This window comes from Corapipo altera, unplaced genomic scaffold (genome assembly GCF_003945725.1).
Source record: "Corapipo altera isolate COAL_440 unplaced genomic scaffold, ASM394572v1 45, whole genome shotgun sequence".
Lineage (NCBI taxonomy): Eukaryota > Metazoa > Chordata > Aves > Passeriformes > Pipridae > Corapipo > Corapipo altera.
The window spans coordinates 26738656-26757708 of record NW_020884877.1 but is presented as its reverse complement, the minus strand read 5'-3'; the positions used below and the strand labels follow the sequence as shown (position 1 = coordinate 26757708).

The 19053-nt window shown below is 37.5% G+C and overlaps 1 protein-coding gene across 1 annotated transcript in view; it reads left to right on the top strand.

Annotated features, from left to right (window-relative positions):
* DPP10 (dipeptidyl peptidase like 10) overlaps positions 1 to 18709 on the top strand; it is a 213796-nt gene extending 195087 nt beyond the window's left edge. The window contains exons 19-25 of the mRNA XM_027637169.1: positions 6327 to 6521; positions 8112 to 8166; positions 12153 to 12252; positions 12998 to 13056; positions 13143 to 13215; positions 14850 to 14923; positions 16424 to 18709. Coding sequence (XP_027492970.1) covers positions 6327 to 6521; positions 8112 to 8166; positions 12153 to 12252; positions 12998 to 13056; positions 13143 to 13215; positions 14850 to 14923; positions 16424 to 16561 — 694 coding nt within the window. The 3' untranslated portion in view covers positions 16562 to 18709. The remainder of the gene's footprint in view (positions 1 to 6326; positions 6522 to 8111; positions 8167 to 12152; positions 12253 to 12997; positions 13057 to 13142; positions 13216 to 14849; positions 14924 to 16423) is intronic.
* The last annotated feature ends 344 nt before the right edge of the window (positions 18710 to 19053 follow it).

Genomic DNA, 19053 nt, shown 5'->3' with positions numbered 1-19053 from the left:
TGAAAATTGATCTTCCTTGTGTCTTACATTTTGCCAGAATCTGGTTTACCTGTATGGTCTTGTCTCTTCAGAGAGAGACACCACTTGTGCTGGTGACTGGCTTTACTGGCTCAGAATAAAGTGGTTTTTTTATGACTGAGGTTCATCACATTACTGTAAATTTTCATCAGCAGTGACTACTTCTGTGTGGTGTTAATGTACTCTCTGGATCAATAGGATTACAATGGGATTAACAGAATTTGGAAATAGGTAAAGCGGAGGAAGTTTAGTGCTGTCTGGTTTGGGTGTTTTTCAAAGCACTGAAAGCTAGTAGCCATTTCAAAGGTGCATGACTATAATAAGTCTCCTATATTCATGCAAGGATGTCTACAGGTAAAACCCACTACAAGGTAAATTTGAACCTTCAGCACATGGCCCCGGGGTGCCTGAGTGTTAAGGCTGAATCCTGGAAGGGAACTGGTCAGTAATCTGGTCCTGGTGTGAAACCTGGGTGTGAACTAAGTACAGTTCCATGTAGACACAAACTCAAATTAAGAACCAGGCCCTGAATATCCTGTCATCTTCATCATAAGGATTTTGCGAACATTCGTCCATTAACAGTTGCAAAGCATTCTGCAGTGGTCAAATAGCAGATTTTTGTATTGCTGGATTTAAGTTTATGTCCATTTGTATGGCTGGACTATCTAACAGATAGTTCTCGTGTAGAAACCAGTTGTCAGATGGCACTGTTTTTCGTTCCAGAATTGTGATGTGTAGCCCATAAAATGTTAAAAGGTTAATACAACTTCCCTTTTTTTCCATTTGTTCTCCTAAACCACTAATACATTTCACACTCAGTTTCCTTCTGATATAATATGTACAGTGTAGCTATAGATTAGAGAGCTCTACGGTAATTGCCTGAAAGAGCGATTATCGTCTTTTTTCTGTATAATTAAGATCAAAGTTTAAATTTCAAATCCTTGATTTTCTCATTATGGTTCACCTTACTCATTAAAAAAGTTGGAAGATACACTTCTTGGTAACACACAGGAAATGATTAAGTAAAGACTGGCATTTAATCTGGGTAATAAAATCAACGTAGATAATCATTCTTTATTTTACCTTGAACATAATTAACCTCATTTCTTCAAATCTGTAGATAATGTATCTTAAATGTCAGTATCTATTATTTAACATCATTTAAAATTGTCCAATATTGTGGATATTGTAAAACTGAATCAGTGGAGAGCTCGCTCTGATATTTGTGGAGAAAAAAACCACAGGTATTCTCCAATGTAATAGTGAATTGTCTCCAAGAGGTTTCTTTTTGTTTGTTTGTTTACTTGTTTTCTTATATATTGGTAATAAACAGGAATTGGTTTATCTGTTGTTGAAATTATGAAAGTTTTAGGCCTTCCACAGGCAATCAAACCTGTTTATACCTCCAGTGAATGCACTCTTGGGACTGATTGCAAGATAAGACAATAGGGTTTGAAGTGAATTTTTTTTCAGCTTTGAGAACAAATCATCAAAAGACTAGAAGAAATATAGAGAGGCTTAATGCAAGTGTTGGGAAATATTCAAGATCTGAGGTATGGTAACACTGCCAGTTAATAGCTGTCTTGTGCACCTTTCTCTTGTAAAGGATATTGCTCATTTTAAGTGGCAGCTGTTGCAAAAGAAGGAACAATGCCTGGCTGCATGGTGAAGTGTAAAAATATTTTGTGAAAACTTTGCTTTTTAGGAGATCCCTAAATCATGTGAATAATTCATGAATTGCTTTGACAGCTATCCATTTTGTGCCTGTATTCATCCTGCCTCTGCAGAGCATGCCAGTATTTCACTGATCTTTTGTGGTTTTGTTACATCAAAGTATTTGATGAACAGTCTTTTCTTTTTTTACTCTTTTAGATTTTCTTCCCCATTCTTTGAACTTTGTAATATTTCTCAAGGCCTAGAGGGAAGATTCATTTAGTTTAGTCTAAAAGAGGAATAGACTGGAGGCTCATTCTAGCTGTTTCATTGGCAGTAGCAGTCCTGGTGCTATGGGCAGTAATGGATCTGCTCACTCCCTTTCTCTTCAGTCTTGTCCACGCAAAAGTCTTGGGGAATTGTTGAGCTAAGATCCATCCTCTTTCAGCTTCCCCTATTCCCACTTCCCCCACAGCAGTATATATCTTGCTAGGTGAATAAAATGCTCATTTTATCTTCCATAGCAAAAAAAGCAAGAGGAGATTCAAACCTTCACCTCCTTTTCCTACGACACAGGACAGGGTCTTGTTCTCAAAACTGTATTTTTAAAGTCTTCAACCTTAAGGGTTTCAGAAAGGTATTTTAAGAATAAAAGTTTTATTTTTCATACTATATTCTGTGCTTTACTATACTGTCTACTTTGGTCCTGCCTATTGCATGTTTTCTACCCTCATAATGGAATCTCTTCTGGTCATGTCTTTTAATTTGTTTGGCCATATTGCAGGCAGGAGTTGTAAACACATGATCTATCTTCAGTTGCAGTCTGCTATATCTAAACAGGGCATATGAAGAGAGAGAAAGCATTTGGGATTTTTTGTTCTCAATGTTTGAGACTATTCAGGTTCCCTGATTTTTGACCAGTAATGGTGTGTGTGCTTGGAAGATGATGCTTGTGGAAGAGATGCTTATGAAATCTGAAAATGAAGTGGATTTTTCTAGTATTTGCACCAGTTTCGTAAAATGATCCTTCCCCACTCAGTTTCACCATAAACAAAATATGACTTTTATCAATAACATTTATTTACATAGATTTTATTCTTTCAGTTGCTGTCTTTCTCATATATTTTCTGTCAAGTTACCTTTTCCATATGCTGCATCAAATCTACTGTTTTGCAGAAATAGAAATAAATGTACTGGATATTAAGCAGTGATGACAGCAGTTATTTGGCATGCATCTTTTAAAATTGTCTTCCCTCTTGCTTGGTCAGTCCTGTAACTTCTAAAATTCATGTTCAAAATCTTGTCAATTAGCTTTTAAATGGTGCAAAATGTGGAACAAATTTTGCTACAGTCGTGATAGCAGAGTGGCAGAGGAGTATTGCACAGAGTGCAGCACAGCAGTGTTAGCCTCTCTGCTAACACTGCATTATTTCCTGTAGGCTGGAACTCAAATCATGAACAGAGACTTTAGTTTAAGCTTTTGGTTATAGAATCTGAAAGAACAGGTTCCTCTCTTTTCAGCAATCTATGAACTTACAATGAGCTGCCTCTTTTACCAGGCAGCTTGAGATGTATGTGACTGCCTTGCACGAAGCATACAAATTACCCACTGAGGTCAATGATATTGGTATATTATTGATGGCTTCGGTGATGAACTCCAGCAGTGCGCCCCAACCGTCAGCACTTGTGCTGCCACAGTGGACTCCTAATCCGAGTGCAGTCACTGTTGAAGACACACACAGGGCATCTCTGAACCTTGAAATTCAGGAGCAAAAATAAAAAAAGGAAAAGTGAAAGTGCTGTCACAAGGAAGAAAAATGAATCAGGAGGAACAAGGCATAGTCTTCATTTGAATCATTTCTGCTCTTGTCGTTTGGCTCTGGAGATGATGGTCCTTAAGAAAACCTTGAGGGATGTTGAAGAACCTGTAGCTTTTCTTTGCCCTTTTCATGTTGGCTTTGATTTTGCTACACTGCTTTGGCTAGTCTATGATTCCCTTAGGACCATCCATAGTCATGTGGGAAGAAGACTTCTGTGTTTGTATTACACCTAAGCTTAAATGGCGCAGACCTTGCAATCTTACTAGTGGAGTCAAGAAATAATTCTCTGAAAAGTGTACCACTGAAGAGTAGGTAATTATAATTAGGCTGTGAGTAGTGATAAGCATAAAACAAAACCTGAACTTTGAGATAACTCTAAACCCAGGACAAACTTCCCAAATCAGACTGTGCATCAATATCAATCTTACTTTGTTACAGAGCCCTCAGGATGATGTTCAAAGTTGCATAAAGAATTAATACCTTGCAGAAACCCCATTTAAAATGTTACTAATGGGCTCTGAATGTTGCATGTCTCTCTATGGAGGACAGAAGCACACCTCAGATAATAAGTATCATTATGTAGTAGCAGCTGAGGAGTAAAGTGACCTTTTGGTGCTAATGGGTATTTTGATATGTACCTCAATGGAAATAGCTTTAAATACCTGTCACAGGCTACTTATATGGACATCCTTGAAATAAACTAGCCACTGGAAAATTGCTTCCAAAAGCAATATGTCAAACAACCCATCATGCAGGACTGGAACATGTATAGTGTTTAAAGTCTGAACCTGAAAGTAGCCCAGCTTTACCCTCCAAAAAGGAGCTTGGGAAACCATCACTGTCAGTTCTCGCCCACTGAGAATTCTGCTGAGGCTCTGTTTGTTGTTCCTTTCTTAACAGAAGAAATTCTCTGCAGTAGCACGTTTGATTTAAAATACTTTGTGATTTTAAGCACTTTCTGGTTTAGAGAAAGGCTTACATGTAATGGTTTTTCCCTATTTTTAAGTGTCTAGGCATATGGCATATAACATATATATATATGTATATATATGTATATATGTATATAAACATACCAGATGTATATATAACCTAGATATATAACATGTATAAAACAAATCAGCTTTAGTTTATTGCATTAGTGTTGTTCTTATATTAGATGGAAGGGAAGAAGGCAGACTCATGATATTTTCACTGGTGTGGGGTGCATTAAGCTCTTGGAAAGTTACCTAGTCAAACATGGATATTTCTGACATTATCCTATTGTGGAAATTTGGAAGAATCTAAAAGTAATTCTAGCTGGTCTGAGGCTGCTACTATTGGAAGTAATGATAAATGCTTTGTGAAAACATCTGCGTCAATATATAGTGCTTCTGAAAACTTTGCTCTGTACAATAAGCAGAAACTGAAGGTATTATTCTGCTCCTGATTGTAAATAATAATGATTATATACTTTCTGAATCGTCTTCTGCAGAGTTAACTTGACAGTTTCCAAATATTGTTCTATATTGTGAGCAGTTAAGTGTAATCACAAATGAATTGGTTAAGTAAACAAAAAAATGTCCTTTCTTGCTTTTATAAAGCCAAGTATAAGCCTGATGCATGAGATAATGGTAAATTAAGCATAACATATTGTGACTGAGTCCGTAACCAAGTAATCCTGATTTCAGGTAGGTTTGATTGAATTTGAGAACATATGTGTTCATCATATGCTTGCTAATTAGTTAGATGATTACCTTGGAGATGGTCTGTGTTATCCACAGCCAAAATCAGATATTGAATCAGCACGTTATTGTACATGTAAGACAGTAGTTATTGCAGGATATTTTTGTCTCTCTTTCCTCCCCCAGGTTTACATAAATCTCTTTGGCAAAATAATAATTTCTGTCTTCATCTTTCTTTCACCTTAGACAGAATATTCCCACAGACCATCCAATCTAATTTCCATACAGCCAGTACAGACACTTTTACATTTTAATTTGTAGTCAACTGTCAGATGCAGCCTGCATAGAACAATTTTGTATTTTGTACAACTTCATGGTAGCCTGCTCTTTTATTCTGTGTTTATCTTGGGGGAAAAATAATGACGAACATCCCTTTTAAAACTGACATTTTATTTTCTTTGTAAGGAAAACAATATATTTGGCTTCAATGGCACATCTTATTGTTGCTCTAGAAACTGCATTTTCCCATTCTGTTCCACCTTTTCTGATGTAAAACACCCTTTTTTTTAATGTCATAAAATAAACTTATCACTCCTGCCTGCATCCATTTCTTGCTATGAATTTGGATGGAGAAAATATAATTTTCACCAGTGTATACTTCAGTCTTCTTTTTACTCTGTTTCAAGAAATCCATTCAAGGGTACAGTAATGCAATTATTTTTGTTTTCTAAGGTAACATGCTTCTTAATAGTATTATATATCCTACAAAATGGTAATCAGGGTACAAAGGAATTTTCCTTTTTGTGTGTTTGGTACAGCTTAACCAATGCTGTATGACCCTTCTCAGAACTGAGCCATTAGTTATTATGTGTTGGGGTTTTTTTCACTGTATTGTAAGCATCACTAGTTTTCTGTTTCTTTCGACAAAATATATTTAGGTATTGGCAGCACTGCAACATAGTGGTTATACAGTTAAAGAAATTATTTTGTTTGCTATTGCTGCAGGGATAGCAGCACTAGCTAATGGGATGGTATCGATGGAAGTGACAGTAATTCAGCAGGATTGCATAACTGCTGAACTCTGCCATCTAGGCTAAATAAAGTATCAGAGATCGGCACAGTGCATCACATTGTCAATAGTCTTCGTTTGTGTCTGGTGTGTTGGTATTTGCAGTGATGAAGCTCCAGGCAGCCAGTTGGTTACAGATAAGTTTCACGTTGACTGGGACTCAGTGCTTGTCAACTCTGATAATGTCATCGTAGCTCGATTTGATGGCAGAGGGAGTGGATTTCAAGGCCTCAAGATTCTACAGGAGGTCCACCGATGCTTAGGATCAGTGGAAGTGAAGGACCAAATAGCAGCTGTAGAGTACGTATGTGCAAACTTTTCTTCTCTTTTACCCTTCTTACACTTGATGAACGAGCATTTTCAACTGAAACTGCCCATAATGTTTTCTTTGCATTGTGAATGTTGTTAATGTTTGTTTTAATGCAGTTTCAAATTTTGAAACAATGGTGTTTTCATTACAAACAACAAATAGGAGATCAAAGAGGTGTCTTTTTGTGTTGGTGCTTGTCTTTGATCAAGCTGACCCTGCTCTGTGCAATCTAAATATGCCATCTGAGCTAATTTGTTTTTGTCTATATCCCTTAGGAAAAATTCTTGTTGTACATGTGTTAATGATTAAAGGCTTTTGTGTTACAGTATTTTAGGCCTATACGATTGTATACTGCTCTCATTTTCACTACAGAGATCTGGAGTAACAGCACAAAGCAAATGGAGTTATAATGGTGTAAATGAGAGCAAAATTTGGGCAAACGCCTGTTATTTCTCATTTGTATTATCATTCTTGAACTGAGATAAATCCACCAGCTGCAGGCAAGAGTAATTTCGATCTATGAAGTAATCACGTATAGCTTTGACAACACTCTTTACTCAGGGTGCACTTGTCAAAATGGCAAATACCAAGGTCTGTACGGATTTTTTCTAGGGTTTCACAGGGAAATACAAGTTTAAAGCCAGATATTTTCTTCTTCTTCTTCTTTTGAAAGCAGTTGATGCTTCAGCCATTGCATGAATAGGCAGCTGTGTCTGCTACCTGGGCAAGAGGGCTCCTGGTGTTCATGTTGGTCAGGAGTGGGCCGCATTGAGGGGAGCAATTCAAGGTGACCCTCCTGGAAGGGCCGTCAGAAGCAGCCTACATGGTCTGCTGTGAGACCTGATCTCCCTGCTCAAATCCCAAGATGTTTTAGGCTAAATTTAGTCTGGCCTCTCTTGGAATGCACTGCATGGGAAAAAGGGAGGGTGCCTGTGGCTGATAGGAGGTGCTGCAGCTGGTTTTGTCTCCTCAAAAGCTAGTTGGATTTTTCCTCTCAGGTTATTCTGTCCTTTCTGTAAAAAATTCACCACAGCTGATTAATGGCCTTGGTGAGAGAATTAATTATTTAATTATCTAGATTCAGGAAGTTCCATTCATTTTACCTTCCTTCAGCTGTCAAAACACTGGTCGAAGCTAGTCATTTAAGCTCTAGTCAGTGGAAAATCCTGGCATTTCTGGAGGATTACTCTCCCCAGAGTGAGAGAGGTTTCCAACATGGATGAGAAAGAGTGGCTGTCTGACAGTGTCTCTCTTCTGTCCTTTAACTGAAAAGCAGATGTAAATGGATAATTTAGACAAGATGCTTAAATTCAGGTATCTAAATTTGATGAGATGAGCCTAACACCAACTGTTTTCCATATAGAGAAGGAATTAGGAAGCAAATCACATTTCACAGTGCAGTACTACTTGTATGGATGTAATTTGTTCTTCTGCCTGACCTGCATGTATAATGAATCCTTACTGTACAAATAATTTTCTTTAAATAGCATATTCAGAAAGTAAAATTTACCATTTAACTTTACCAAAGTGGAAAAAAAAAACAAAGAAAAAAACAAACCCACCAACTTTTTTTCTTTCAGATCACTACTGAAACAGCCCTTCATTGACCCTAAAAGACTGAGTATATTTGGAAAGGTAATGTACAAAATTAGAAGGATATATCATCATGATTCTTTAAGAAAATCCTGTCAGTTCATAAATAAATATATTTCCTATTTTCCTAAGACAATTTCAGTTATTAAAAGAGGAGGGGAAACCTTCCATAATTTACTGTCTGTTCTATATATTATCTTTTTCTCAGAACAGGTATTTAATTCAATAACATCAGTTTTATAGTACAGCAGTATTTCTGTTTCAGAATCTGAAGGAGAAAGTATTTCTTGACAAAATCTGCTTTCTTTAGAAATTTTTAATGTGGGCTTGGTTTTTGTGAAAGCTTGTTTCTTACAGTTTCATATTTGGGCTGCATTTAAATTGACAGAGTCACCCTAAAACAGCTTTTATATTTGAATGTTTTACTGACCCTTGAGCTCAGCTGACTAACAACCCTATGGTGCTGTCAACAACTTCCTTGTTACGCCAGCGAGAAGTCTTGCCTTTGCTATTTTATCAGCTGTCTTTGCTGTGTGGCCTGTCATTGCCCTTAGCATGAGATAGAACGAGGCAAGGGCTTAACTTTTAGTAGCAAACTAAATAGCATTTTACTGATGTCTGTTAAAAAGCAGCCACACAACTGCTGCTTCATCTGTGAGTTGGTATGTGCAACCTTTTAATTTTGAAAATTTTTTTAATAAAAATGAAGCTGTTTTGTGCCTTTGAGCTCAAAGCAATAACAAACCATGATCAAGTACCCCCCAATCATCACTTATAAGAGCAGCATGGATTTCACTATGAAATGCCTTAGTTTTCATCCCCTCTGCCACTGACGTGCTGCATGTCCTCGGGCAGGTCATTTAACCTGCTTGTCTCAGTCTGTCAGAATGCAGGACAAGGATATTGACATTTACCTCCTGCATGGTAGCATTTTGGGGACTGGCTAATGTTTGTGGCTATTATTAACATTTCAAATGAATGTGACCTTCCTCAAAGATTTGAGCTCCTGCCACGTTCCTTGGAGCTAAAGAAACTGTCACTGCAAGAATTTCAGGAGGCAGGATTTGGTTTGTAGGGTGGCAGCCAGAGATTTTTCAGCTGAGGATGTATAAGCTGGGCTGATTTCATCCATCAGATGATTGTGGCCACGTTTCTCTTCAGGTTTTAATACCTGTTACCAATGTTTATGAAAATGCACATGCATAGAAGCATCAACATTTCTCCATATCCTCTTCCCAAATGATTAAAAATACTATTTCTGTAATTAAATCCCTAAGCACCCTGAATTAGTCACTTGTTTCTGACTTCAGAAATTATTTCCACTGCTACTTGAAAATTCCCACTCGTTCTCTGTCAGAGATTCAGTAGTATCCTGTTTCCTAAGAGTGATGTGATGAGACAGTTACCATAGAGCATACACATAACTATGGCTTTACATATCTTCCAAGACCTACCCCTGCTTTTTTTTCTTTCACAAAATATTATTGAGAATCATGTTTCTGCCCTTATTTTCTGATAGAAGTATTGAGGAATGAAGAGTGGGAATGTAAGAAAGCAAAGAGCAAAAACTCAGAATTTTGATAAAAAAAATCTATTTAACAGCTTCCCAGGGTTAATTCTATTTTCTCTGCTTGTTTTAGAGTCAATTAAAAATCTACTTTAAAACTCATTTACTTTTTAATATGTACAACGTGATAGGGAAAATAATTTTTTTTCTTTCTATGCATTAAATTTACCTTACTGATGGAAACTGAATATGCACTTTGCTTGAAAATAAGATGATTTTGGAATAGCTTAATGTTGATCTCATAAAGCTGGACTCATGCATACTGTCAGGCAGCTTTTTAAGATGTTCCAGAACTACACAGAAATAAAGTTCTTGTCACAATCAGTGATGTAAATGAGGCACAAGAGTAACAAGACTGTCCAGAAGGGCACAGTGTGGAAAATATCTACTTCTGACTGCCCCATTGCTTATCTCTGTGAGAGGTGCATGCCCAAGTGATACATGATCCAAGGGCCTTTCTGAACTGTTAGACAGCAAATTTTGGTTCCATGTAGTTTGGGGATTTATGCGTGGATGTGAGAGTTTAAAAATGAGTTGCAATTCCAGAGCCAACCTCCTTCTTGAAAATACTGTGATTAGGTTGTAGCCACAGAAACCCAGCCCATGAGTGGGGCACCACGTGTCCTTGCACCAGGACGTGTGAACTATTTTCTGCACTGTCATTGTGAAATGCTTTGGAAAATGTGATATCACTCTCTAATGCTTTTTTCCTGGAAAGCCTGGCTGGAAGCAAGGGCACAAGCGCAAAGGAAAAAAATTCCCAGGAGAACTAAACAAGCTCTTAATGAAAACATGGCATAAATAATAAATAACCTGGCAATACCTATTCCAGGATTAAAACTGTGCTGTTGGGAAAGACACAAACAGAATATTAAACAAAAGCAAAAGAAGAGAAAACCCAGAGGCAGAGGAAAGTTGCTGTCCTCTTAAACTCTTTGAATTATACAAGTTACTGTTGCACACTCAGAAATTCTTAGGTGAAATCTACTCCTGCACATGGACAGATCCAGGCAGCTCTTGGCCTCCTGGGCTGGAGTTTCCATGGAAAAGGAATAGCTCAGTTCTTCACACTCCCTTGAAAACTCAGCACTTATTTTGTTTTTTCTTCAGTGTGTCCATTTCCACTTACTGTAGATTGATTCCAAAGAATGTTTATCTCTGCTTATTTTTTCTTAAATAAGGTTAAAGGATTTTCAAATATTCCCATTCTTCCATAGAAATCATCTATTTATTAAATATTTAGACATGAAGAACAGGCAGCATTCATAGAAGTCCATGAGAAAACTGTAACCATTTGATGCATAATATTCTTTTTTGGGGTCAGCTGGTGTTTTGCATTTTGTTTTCTCTGATATGGGATAATTTCTTCTTTCTGAAATATGTTGTGCTAAACACAAAACAACAACAACAAAAAACAAACCTGAAAAAAATCAACTTTTCAGCACTGATGAAGGGAAAACAAAAATGGCAAATAGAGAAATTGGAAGAGCCCATAATATACGAGAAAATCATTGATCCCAGATGCCACAATTCAGAATTTCATTTTCTGTGGGTGTAGAATGGTTACAGGTGTACAGAAATGGATTGCCAAGGAAAACTGTGGCCTCAAGTTAAAGCTTTCGCAAAGCTTTCATGACTCTATGTCATAACTCTTCTCAGAAAGGTCTATTACAGACTTCGCAGGAGAGATGGTGAAGAAATAAGGACAGACAAATGTGGTGAGGCAAGGACAGACCTCCCCAATTCTACCCTGTCTCTTTTAACTTCTTTGTACCGTCTGTGCTCCCTGCTTTGTAGCAAAGCAGCCTCATGCATGCTCTTGTGGCCAGAAAGGGCATCCAGAGATCAGCATAATACTGAACAATGTGCTTACATACAGCTTTTATTTCTGCAAAACAGGGCAAGATCTGTATCTCTCTGTGGGATCTTTGACATGCAGAAACCTCTTTAATAGCAGTGGGATTCAATCTACGAAGGTTCAGGTGTCAGGGGGAGGACATAATGCACTCAGTTCACAGGTTACCCCCCTTTTCCTACTCTCTCTTCTGTCAGCAAAATGCTCAGTGTATCGTACTACTTTGCAAGTATCTATATCAAACATATTAAAAACTGAGTACAAATCTTCCTATCTAGGCTGTACTCCACAAAACCTTACCTTTGGTGTTTGCTTTGTAGGTTATTTCTGTAGTTTTCAAATCTACTAAGTATAGGCTAGACTGCCATGATGGAATTGTGGAGCTTGAACCAAAATATACTTGTTATTATTAATTGCATAGTTTAAAGATCATGACCAGGTCAGTGTGATCTCCATTCACTCTTAAACTGAAGTTTCACATTTCCTTTGAAAGTAATTCTTGCAGATATAACTGCATACTGTAAAATGATACCATCAGATTAGCAAAATGGCCTTTATTGTTGCTAAAGAGAAATGAATCAACAAAAATCTCTATCCCATTGTTAGGGATATGGTGGCTACATTACATCAATGATCCTGAAATCCAGTGAACGGCTCTTCAAGTGTGGAGCTGTGGTGGCACCAATCACAGATATGAAGTTATATGGTGAGTATTCGCTACCCTACACCTATATGATAGGCAATTCAAAATGTCTTTTATTCATGGAGGTGTTATTTATTTTAACTAAGGACAGATAATGTAACAACATCAATGAGATTTCACCTCACTGTCTCATTCTCTTCTTTAAATGAAAGTGAAGCTAAGACTGGGACAGTTTACCAAAGCACACACCAGATACATTATTATTAACACCACCGATTTTTGCAAAGGAGTTGTTTCTCGTTGTCCACTGAAATTCAGTCAGAAACTCATTTCCTTTAAGTATATCAGCATGCATCAAGACTTATGTGGGGAAAGATTGTTTTAAGGTTAGCAGTGACTTTCCTACAATATCAACCATGTTTTCATTCAATCACAGGATATTTTGGTTATGTATATGAAGTTTAGGGCACAGGCTCTGGACCGTGATACATGGGAAATCAGAACATATTCCTTTACTGGTCTGTTAAACTTTTCACAGCATTTTGGTTTGTGTTTTGGTTTGTGTTTGGGTTTTTTTGTTATTGGTTGTGGGCTTGGGTTTTTTTTGGAAGGGGAGTTAGTTAATTTTTGGTTGATTTCTTTTCTTAACCATTTAAAAATGGTTTTCAATGGTACATTAAAATGATACCTTTTGATTCTAAATGAACATCTCTGTTGACTTCATGGCTTAAATAGCTGCTACTTACTCTAGGTCAATTTTTAAATAGAAATAACTCTAAACTCACAAGTTTTTGTTTTACTTTTACAGCATCAGCTTTTTCAGAAAGATACCTTGGGATTCCATCAAAAGAGGAAATTACCTATCAGGTACGTGAGCATAAAGAAGTAACTTAAAATGACGATTTTAGTCTCAAAATGCAACTGAGTTATACTTGTGTGTGTTTGTTTGCCAGGCATCCAGTGTATTACACAATCTTCATGGTTTAAAAGAAGCGAATTTGCTAATAGTTCATGGAACAGCTGATGGTAAGTATTTAGAGATGCAATTAATTTAGAGTCAGAGCTTCTAATAGGCAGGCGTTCAAGGACTGATGAGGCACACACCTAGCAAGTATGTTTTCAGTTTTACTATCCCTCTGATATGATTTTTTTCTTTTGTTTCACCTTCTAACTCTAAAATGATGACATTTTTCTTTGCTGAATATTTGCACCTTTTAGGTACTGTATGTTCTAATTTGTTTAAATCTTGGGGACCACTGTCTTGCTAGTGAAAGGTATTACATGAATTATTAATAGAACTACATACATTTTTAATGTTGTTTTAAATTCATAGAAATTCTGCAGAATTATCAGTACAGTTGGTGAAGTACATTACCACATGGAAAGTTAATCTTTTCAGCTAATTAATTACAAGGTAGTGTGAAAGCATCTGAAGCTGAAGCTGTACGTAACCTTTTAATAGCACCAATACTTTTAGCAGTAGTTTAAGACAGAGAATGAGTAAAGCAGGGTAAGTTCTAGCACTTTAAATGGAATCACAAGATGTGTCAAATGAGATAAGTTGTAATTACAGACTTAAATTTAACTGCAGTGTATTTTTTTGAACTTTCTTAAACTGATGTAAGTCTGAAGAACAAGCTTTGATGCAGGCACAAATTACAGTGCTGCAAGCAGCTTCTGTGAACAGATTCACATGCCTACTTCTTTCCCCACCATTTTTCTGGTGAATGTGGGATAATAGAAGATTTCTTACTCCTCATTCTGAAGGGGTAAGTACCTCACAGTGATGGGCTGAGATGAGAGTGCCCATGCACAGCTGTCACAGTGAGAATGGCACCTGCCAGCCTGTCACCCCTGTGTGAAGGCACCAAACCTGTGTTATGGATCCAAAGTGCAGTCAAAAGGGTACTAACACTGTCCAGTGTTTCTTGCCCGACCACAGGGGAGAGGGGCAGAGAAGATATACTGGGTGACTGAGCAGGCATGAGTCTCAGACTTTACTGGTTGTAACAAGCAGCAGGAATTTCTGCCCCTCTGAAGTTGGTCCTTCCAGGAATTGGGACTTCAATAGATATCTGAGCAACGCAGTGTGCTCAAGCCTAGGACTCTGATTGCCTGCAGCCCTTGTTTAATATCACATCCAGTGACACCACCCACCCCACTTGCAGCCCATGCTCTGCAGGGTTAGGACATCATAATAAAGCTGCCTGGTTTTACCACACAAAGCTTAGGTTACTGATGGGTTGTAGAAACTCCATTTCCTTAGGAAGTGTGGACTGTAACAACCCTGTGCAAGCAGTAGAAAACCCAATGTGCTTTCCTTCAACACAATTATAAAATGCCTAGATGTTCAAACAGAATGGTTTTACACACCTCTGAACTATCACAGTGGATGTAAATGAATGGTAAAGACAGGAGCTCTCACAGAGTATGTGGAAAGTATGACTTCCCTTGGGTCTTCCAGCTTCTTCTCCAAAACCTCTGTTGTAACACCCTGTATTGTTGTTTCTGATGGAGCTGGGCACTTCTGACCTTAAAGATAGTCAACTTCTGATCCAGTAATTACAGAGGTTGGAAATGTTTTCAGCCAAAGCTGTTTAGCAGATAAGTATTTCATAATAGTGTAGCTTTTTCTAATAATATCAAATCTTGTCTTGCAGCTAAAGTCCACTTCCAGCATTCAGCAGAACTAATTAAACATCTAATAAAAGCTGGGGCTAATTACACTATGCAGGTATGTGCACTGTGGCTTTTCCTATAAACATAGTTGAACATTTAACCTCCTATTGCTATTTCTTCACTGAGAAGGACCCTCCCTACCACAGCACAGCAGTATTACCTCAATTTGCAGTTACAAGTCTATTTAATCCCATTTTCCTCACTGTTAGTATAGATGTCAAGAACTGTATCATCTTGTTGTTCTCCTAGGCTCTTTCTGCTCTCTCTCATCTTCTGTTTTTCCGTCTGTTTATCTTACAACACTGTACAAAGTCCTCTGGAATCCATATGCAGTATTTGTAGCATGGAGATGTCATTACTTTAGTCCCTTTTTACTTAAAAAAGTATTGAGTCATGTGAGAGTAATTTCCCCTCATTGTCAACATTTAGATTTATTAAAAGGCAGCTAAAAGGCGAGAGCAGTGTTCCCTCCCTGCATTGCCTTACAGAGGAGGAGAATGTTGTGAGAGCAAGATGGGAAGAGCAGGACAGGGCTGCTGCCAATGCACGGACGTGGATGGGACCCACCCAGAGCACGTGGATGTTGCTGGCCAATGGTTCTGATTGCATTAAACCTTCCTGGCTATCTGACACGATGTTGTTCTGGGCCACTTCTCCAAACATCTCTGATGTTACACGTTGCAAGCCTTGACATTGCTGAACCATAGGCGATCCTGTAGTTTTCACTGAAGCGTGTGAGCTCCTGCCAGGGAGGAGGTGGCAACAAGGGGGTTAGTGTCACTCAGGAAAGGAAAAGAACTTTATATGTACAATCTGTTCCCACTGTCCTTGTGATGTCAGCTGAGGTGATGTGAAGGCCTGTGGAGAGAAGAAGAAGCAGTAGGAATCACAGAGTTATCTCAGGAGAGCCCTTTTGAGCCCTTCTCATGCAACCTTGTGATAACCTGAGTCTGAGGAAGCAGCTGAAGCCTTTTGCCTCAGGCCACCTCAGGTCTCTTGTCTCCTACTCTGGACTTCATTCAGCCTGCAAACATTTGCTGAGCCTCACTTGGGAGAGATTCCCAGCGGGATCTGATTTAGGAGACAAAAATGCCCACATCCACTCTAGGAGAGAAAGAGAAAATGGGCTTTAGACAAGATAGCAAGATAGTTAAAAATATGAATAAAAAGGTTTTTTGCTGAACACTTAGAAGCTGAGATATTGAGAGGTCCCTAAAAGCATGAGGTAATTAATTCTCATTGACGTTAATGGGATTTGGATGCCTAGGCACAATTGAAAATACCAGCTAAGTAAACTGTTGTAAGCATAATGGCTGAGAATACAAATTTTTTCACTTCTGCAGATCCCACTGCAAATTGGTTGTTTTATGTAAGTTCAAATTCCAAGAGATGAGTTTTACTTTGAGTTTTATTAGCTTTCCTTGATGCCGTAAAACTAATGTTATCATCCTGTTGTCATCTAAAACATTTTGAAGATCAGAGAAAGAAAATTAGAGCCCTAAATATTTGAAAAGCCTTTAAAAACTATTTACTTTTTTCCTTTCTTCTCTGCTAGATCTACCCAGATGAAGGTCATAACATTGCTTCTGAGAAAAGCAAATATCACCTTTACAGCACAATCCTTGGGTTTTTTAGTGCTTGTTTAAAGGAGGAGACACCAATTTTACCACAGGAACCTGAAGAGGATGAATAAGAAAGCCTACTTGTGTAGTACTGAAGGGGACTTACTCTGCGGCTCAATAAACCCTTAAATAAAAGTGACTGTAAGATTGCAGATTCTGCAGAAGCTCAAGGGCAGCTAAAGGATATCACAGTGGAACAGCACATTTACAGACAATGAGCTAATAAACTGGAATTCGACTGCAAAGTCCAAACATATTACCAAGGGACAAAACCTTTACCTTTGTGGAAGGTCAACGGTTGGTTACGGTTTCCTGGAAGAACTTAGTTTTGCATAAGTGTAGGGTTAGTGCATGTTTGTTATGTTAAGCCTCACTGTTGGTTCTGTAAGTGGTTGCTCGTTTTTTAATTTAAATGCACATCTTTATTCATCTTTGCATAAGGCACAACCTATCATAAGTATTATGGCCACTAATATTCTAAAAGGTGAACTGCAATCTAACACTCTACTGTAATGTTACAATAAGTGCAATTCTTCTGCTGTCTATTACACGTAAGAAACCACACAGATAATAAAGGGCACGATATTTTCTCTAATTTCTGCTCGAGGGGATATTGTCTAGTGCATCATATAACATTGATATGGAAAATTATTTCCCCACACACAATTTCAGCATTTACAATTATTACTGCACCTACTAGTAGCCAATAAGGGATTTTTTGGTGGTGTGCTCTTGGTCTTTATGTATATACCCAGGATTCCCTAAGCAGAAAATCTTTCTGAGGTTGAAGAATTTTTTTCAAGATGTAATTGACAGCTGTATTTAAAACAATATCTGCAATTGAAATCATTCCCCCGTCCAAAATGTACCTATTGTTTCCTTAAAATATGTTTGAGTTGTGTTTTGGTATTGTTTATAGTAGTTAATAGTTTGCTGGTTACACTCTAATTTTAGAATATGCTACTTTGTCACATGTAAATTAGATACATAAATATTAAATTATAGTTTCAGATAAAGAAAGTTTATTAACAATGTATAATGCCACTGAGTAATACTTTACTCCTCAAATGAAGACATATTTTGTATAGTGCATCTTCCTTTTCTTCCATCTGGTCTCAAATGTAATTCTGATGTTCATCAAGGTGGTGACGTAGCTGGAACACACCATTACATTAATTTTTATTCCAAGGCTGCTCGTTAAGTCTCTTGCGACAGGATTTAGCTTGATCAGCATCACAAAGAAATGAAATGTTTTTCATTTAAAGCAAAGGAAGATCCTGAGAAGTTAAATTTTATTATTATTCAGCCCCCCATACATCTATCTATTTGTCAGGGTGAATTACAGCAATAGAAATGGAAACTATGAAATAAACAAGGCAACCAGTTTGGATTTGCAGAATATTAACTCTGATCATGAAAATCAAGTACAGTGTTGGCTTAATTTTAGATATCTTCCAAACGTATGTGAAAACTCTTCACAGATGCTGTGCCACTTACAATAGCTGTAGTTTTTTTATTTCTGGATATATTCCAAATACTTTCCTACTCAATTAAGGTTTAATTTCTTGCAAGATTAAAAAGAAAGTAATTTTTTGAAGGTAAATATGCAGTTTAAGATGTAAAGTTTGCATATTTTATGAGAATGGGAATTGTTTTTGATGTAATCAAAAAGCACTTGGAGCTTTTTTACTCATCAATTCCTTTTGGAATATTTTCTTTCACAGTTAAGATTTTTTTATGATGCAAATAATTAATTTGTCTGAAAGGTGTGGTTTTATGGAACACTGGAAAGTCTCTGTCTTTTTAATGTTTAGTATTTTATCTTGTTTTATTAGCAATGTTTAACTGTTTTTCAATTAGTTTAATACAGTTTTAATGTGCAATGATATCTTGTTTGGGTCCCAGCGTCACCACAAAGTATGGCTTTGCTTTGTGGTAGTTATATGGAGTACATATCTATAGCATAAGTACGGTATATATTTATGGAGGATACTATGTGCACTACAGTAAGATCATAGAAAACAACAAAAAAAAGTAAGAGCAGAATTCAAACAAGGTTTTGCAAATCCTGTTTTCTATAGAGGAGCACCATTTTCAAGTCTTCTGTTGTCTGGGACTGCTAGTTTGTGATTTTATAAATTACACCCATCACTTAATAAATGCTCACCTGACAATACTGATGCTTTTCCTAAACAAACACAGTAAACAAGGTCCTAATCTAGTTGAATTCAGTGAGATGTTTTCGCTGATTGGAGCCAAATGCTCATGAAGAAGGCACAAGCTGTGTGCACGCGTTGAGGTTGCTGCACGGACTGGGCGTATGGAGGATACGTGAAAAGGCTGATTCCCGCAATATGTGCTGGCTGTTCATCTGGGACACAGCCACTCTGTGCTCGTATTTTCTGTGCTTTACATTGAGTTGCATTTGGCTACCTGCAAAAGAAAGCAAACCAGGCTTGTGTCTCAGCAATAGGATTATGCATGTGCTCAGGAAATACGTTATCCCAGCTCTGTGAATCCACACCGTGTGTCCTTCTTTTCCCATAGCTCTGTTTCAGGCCCC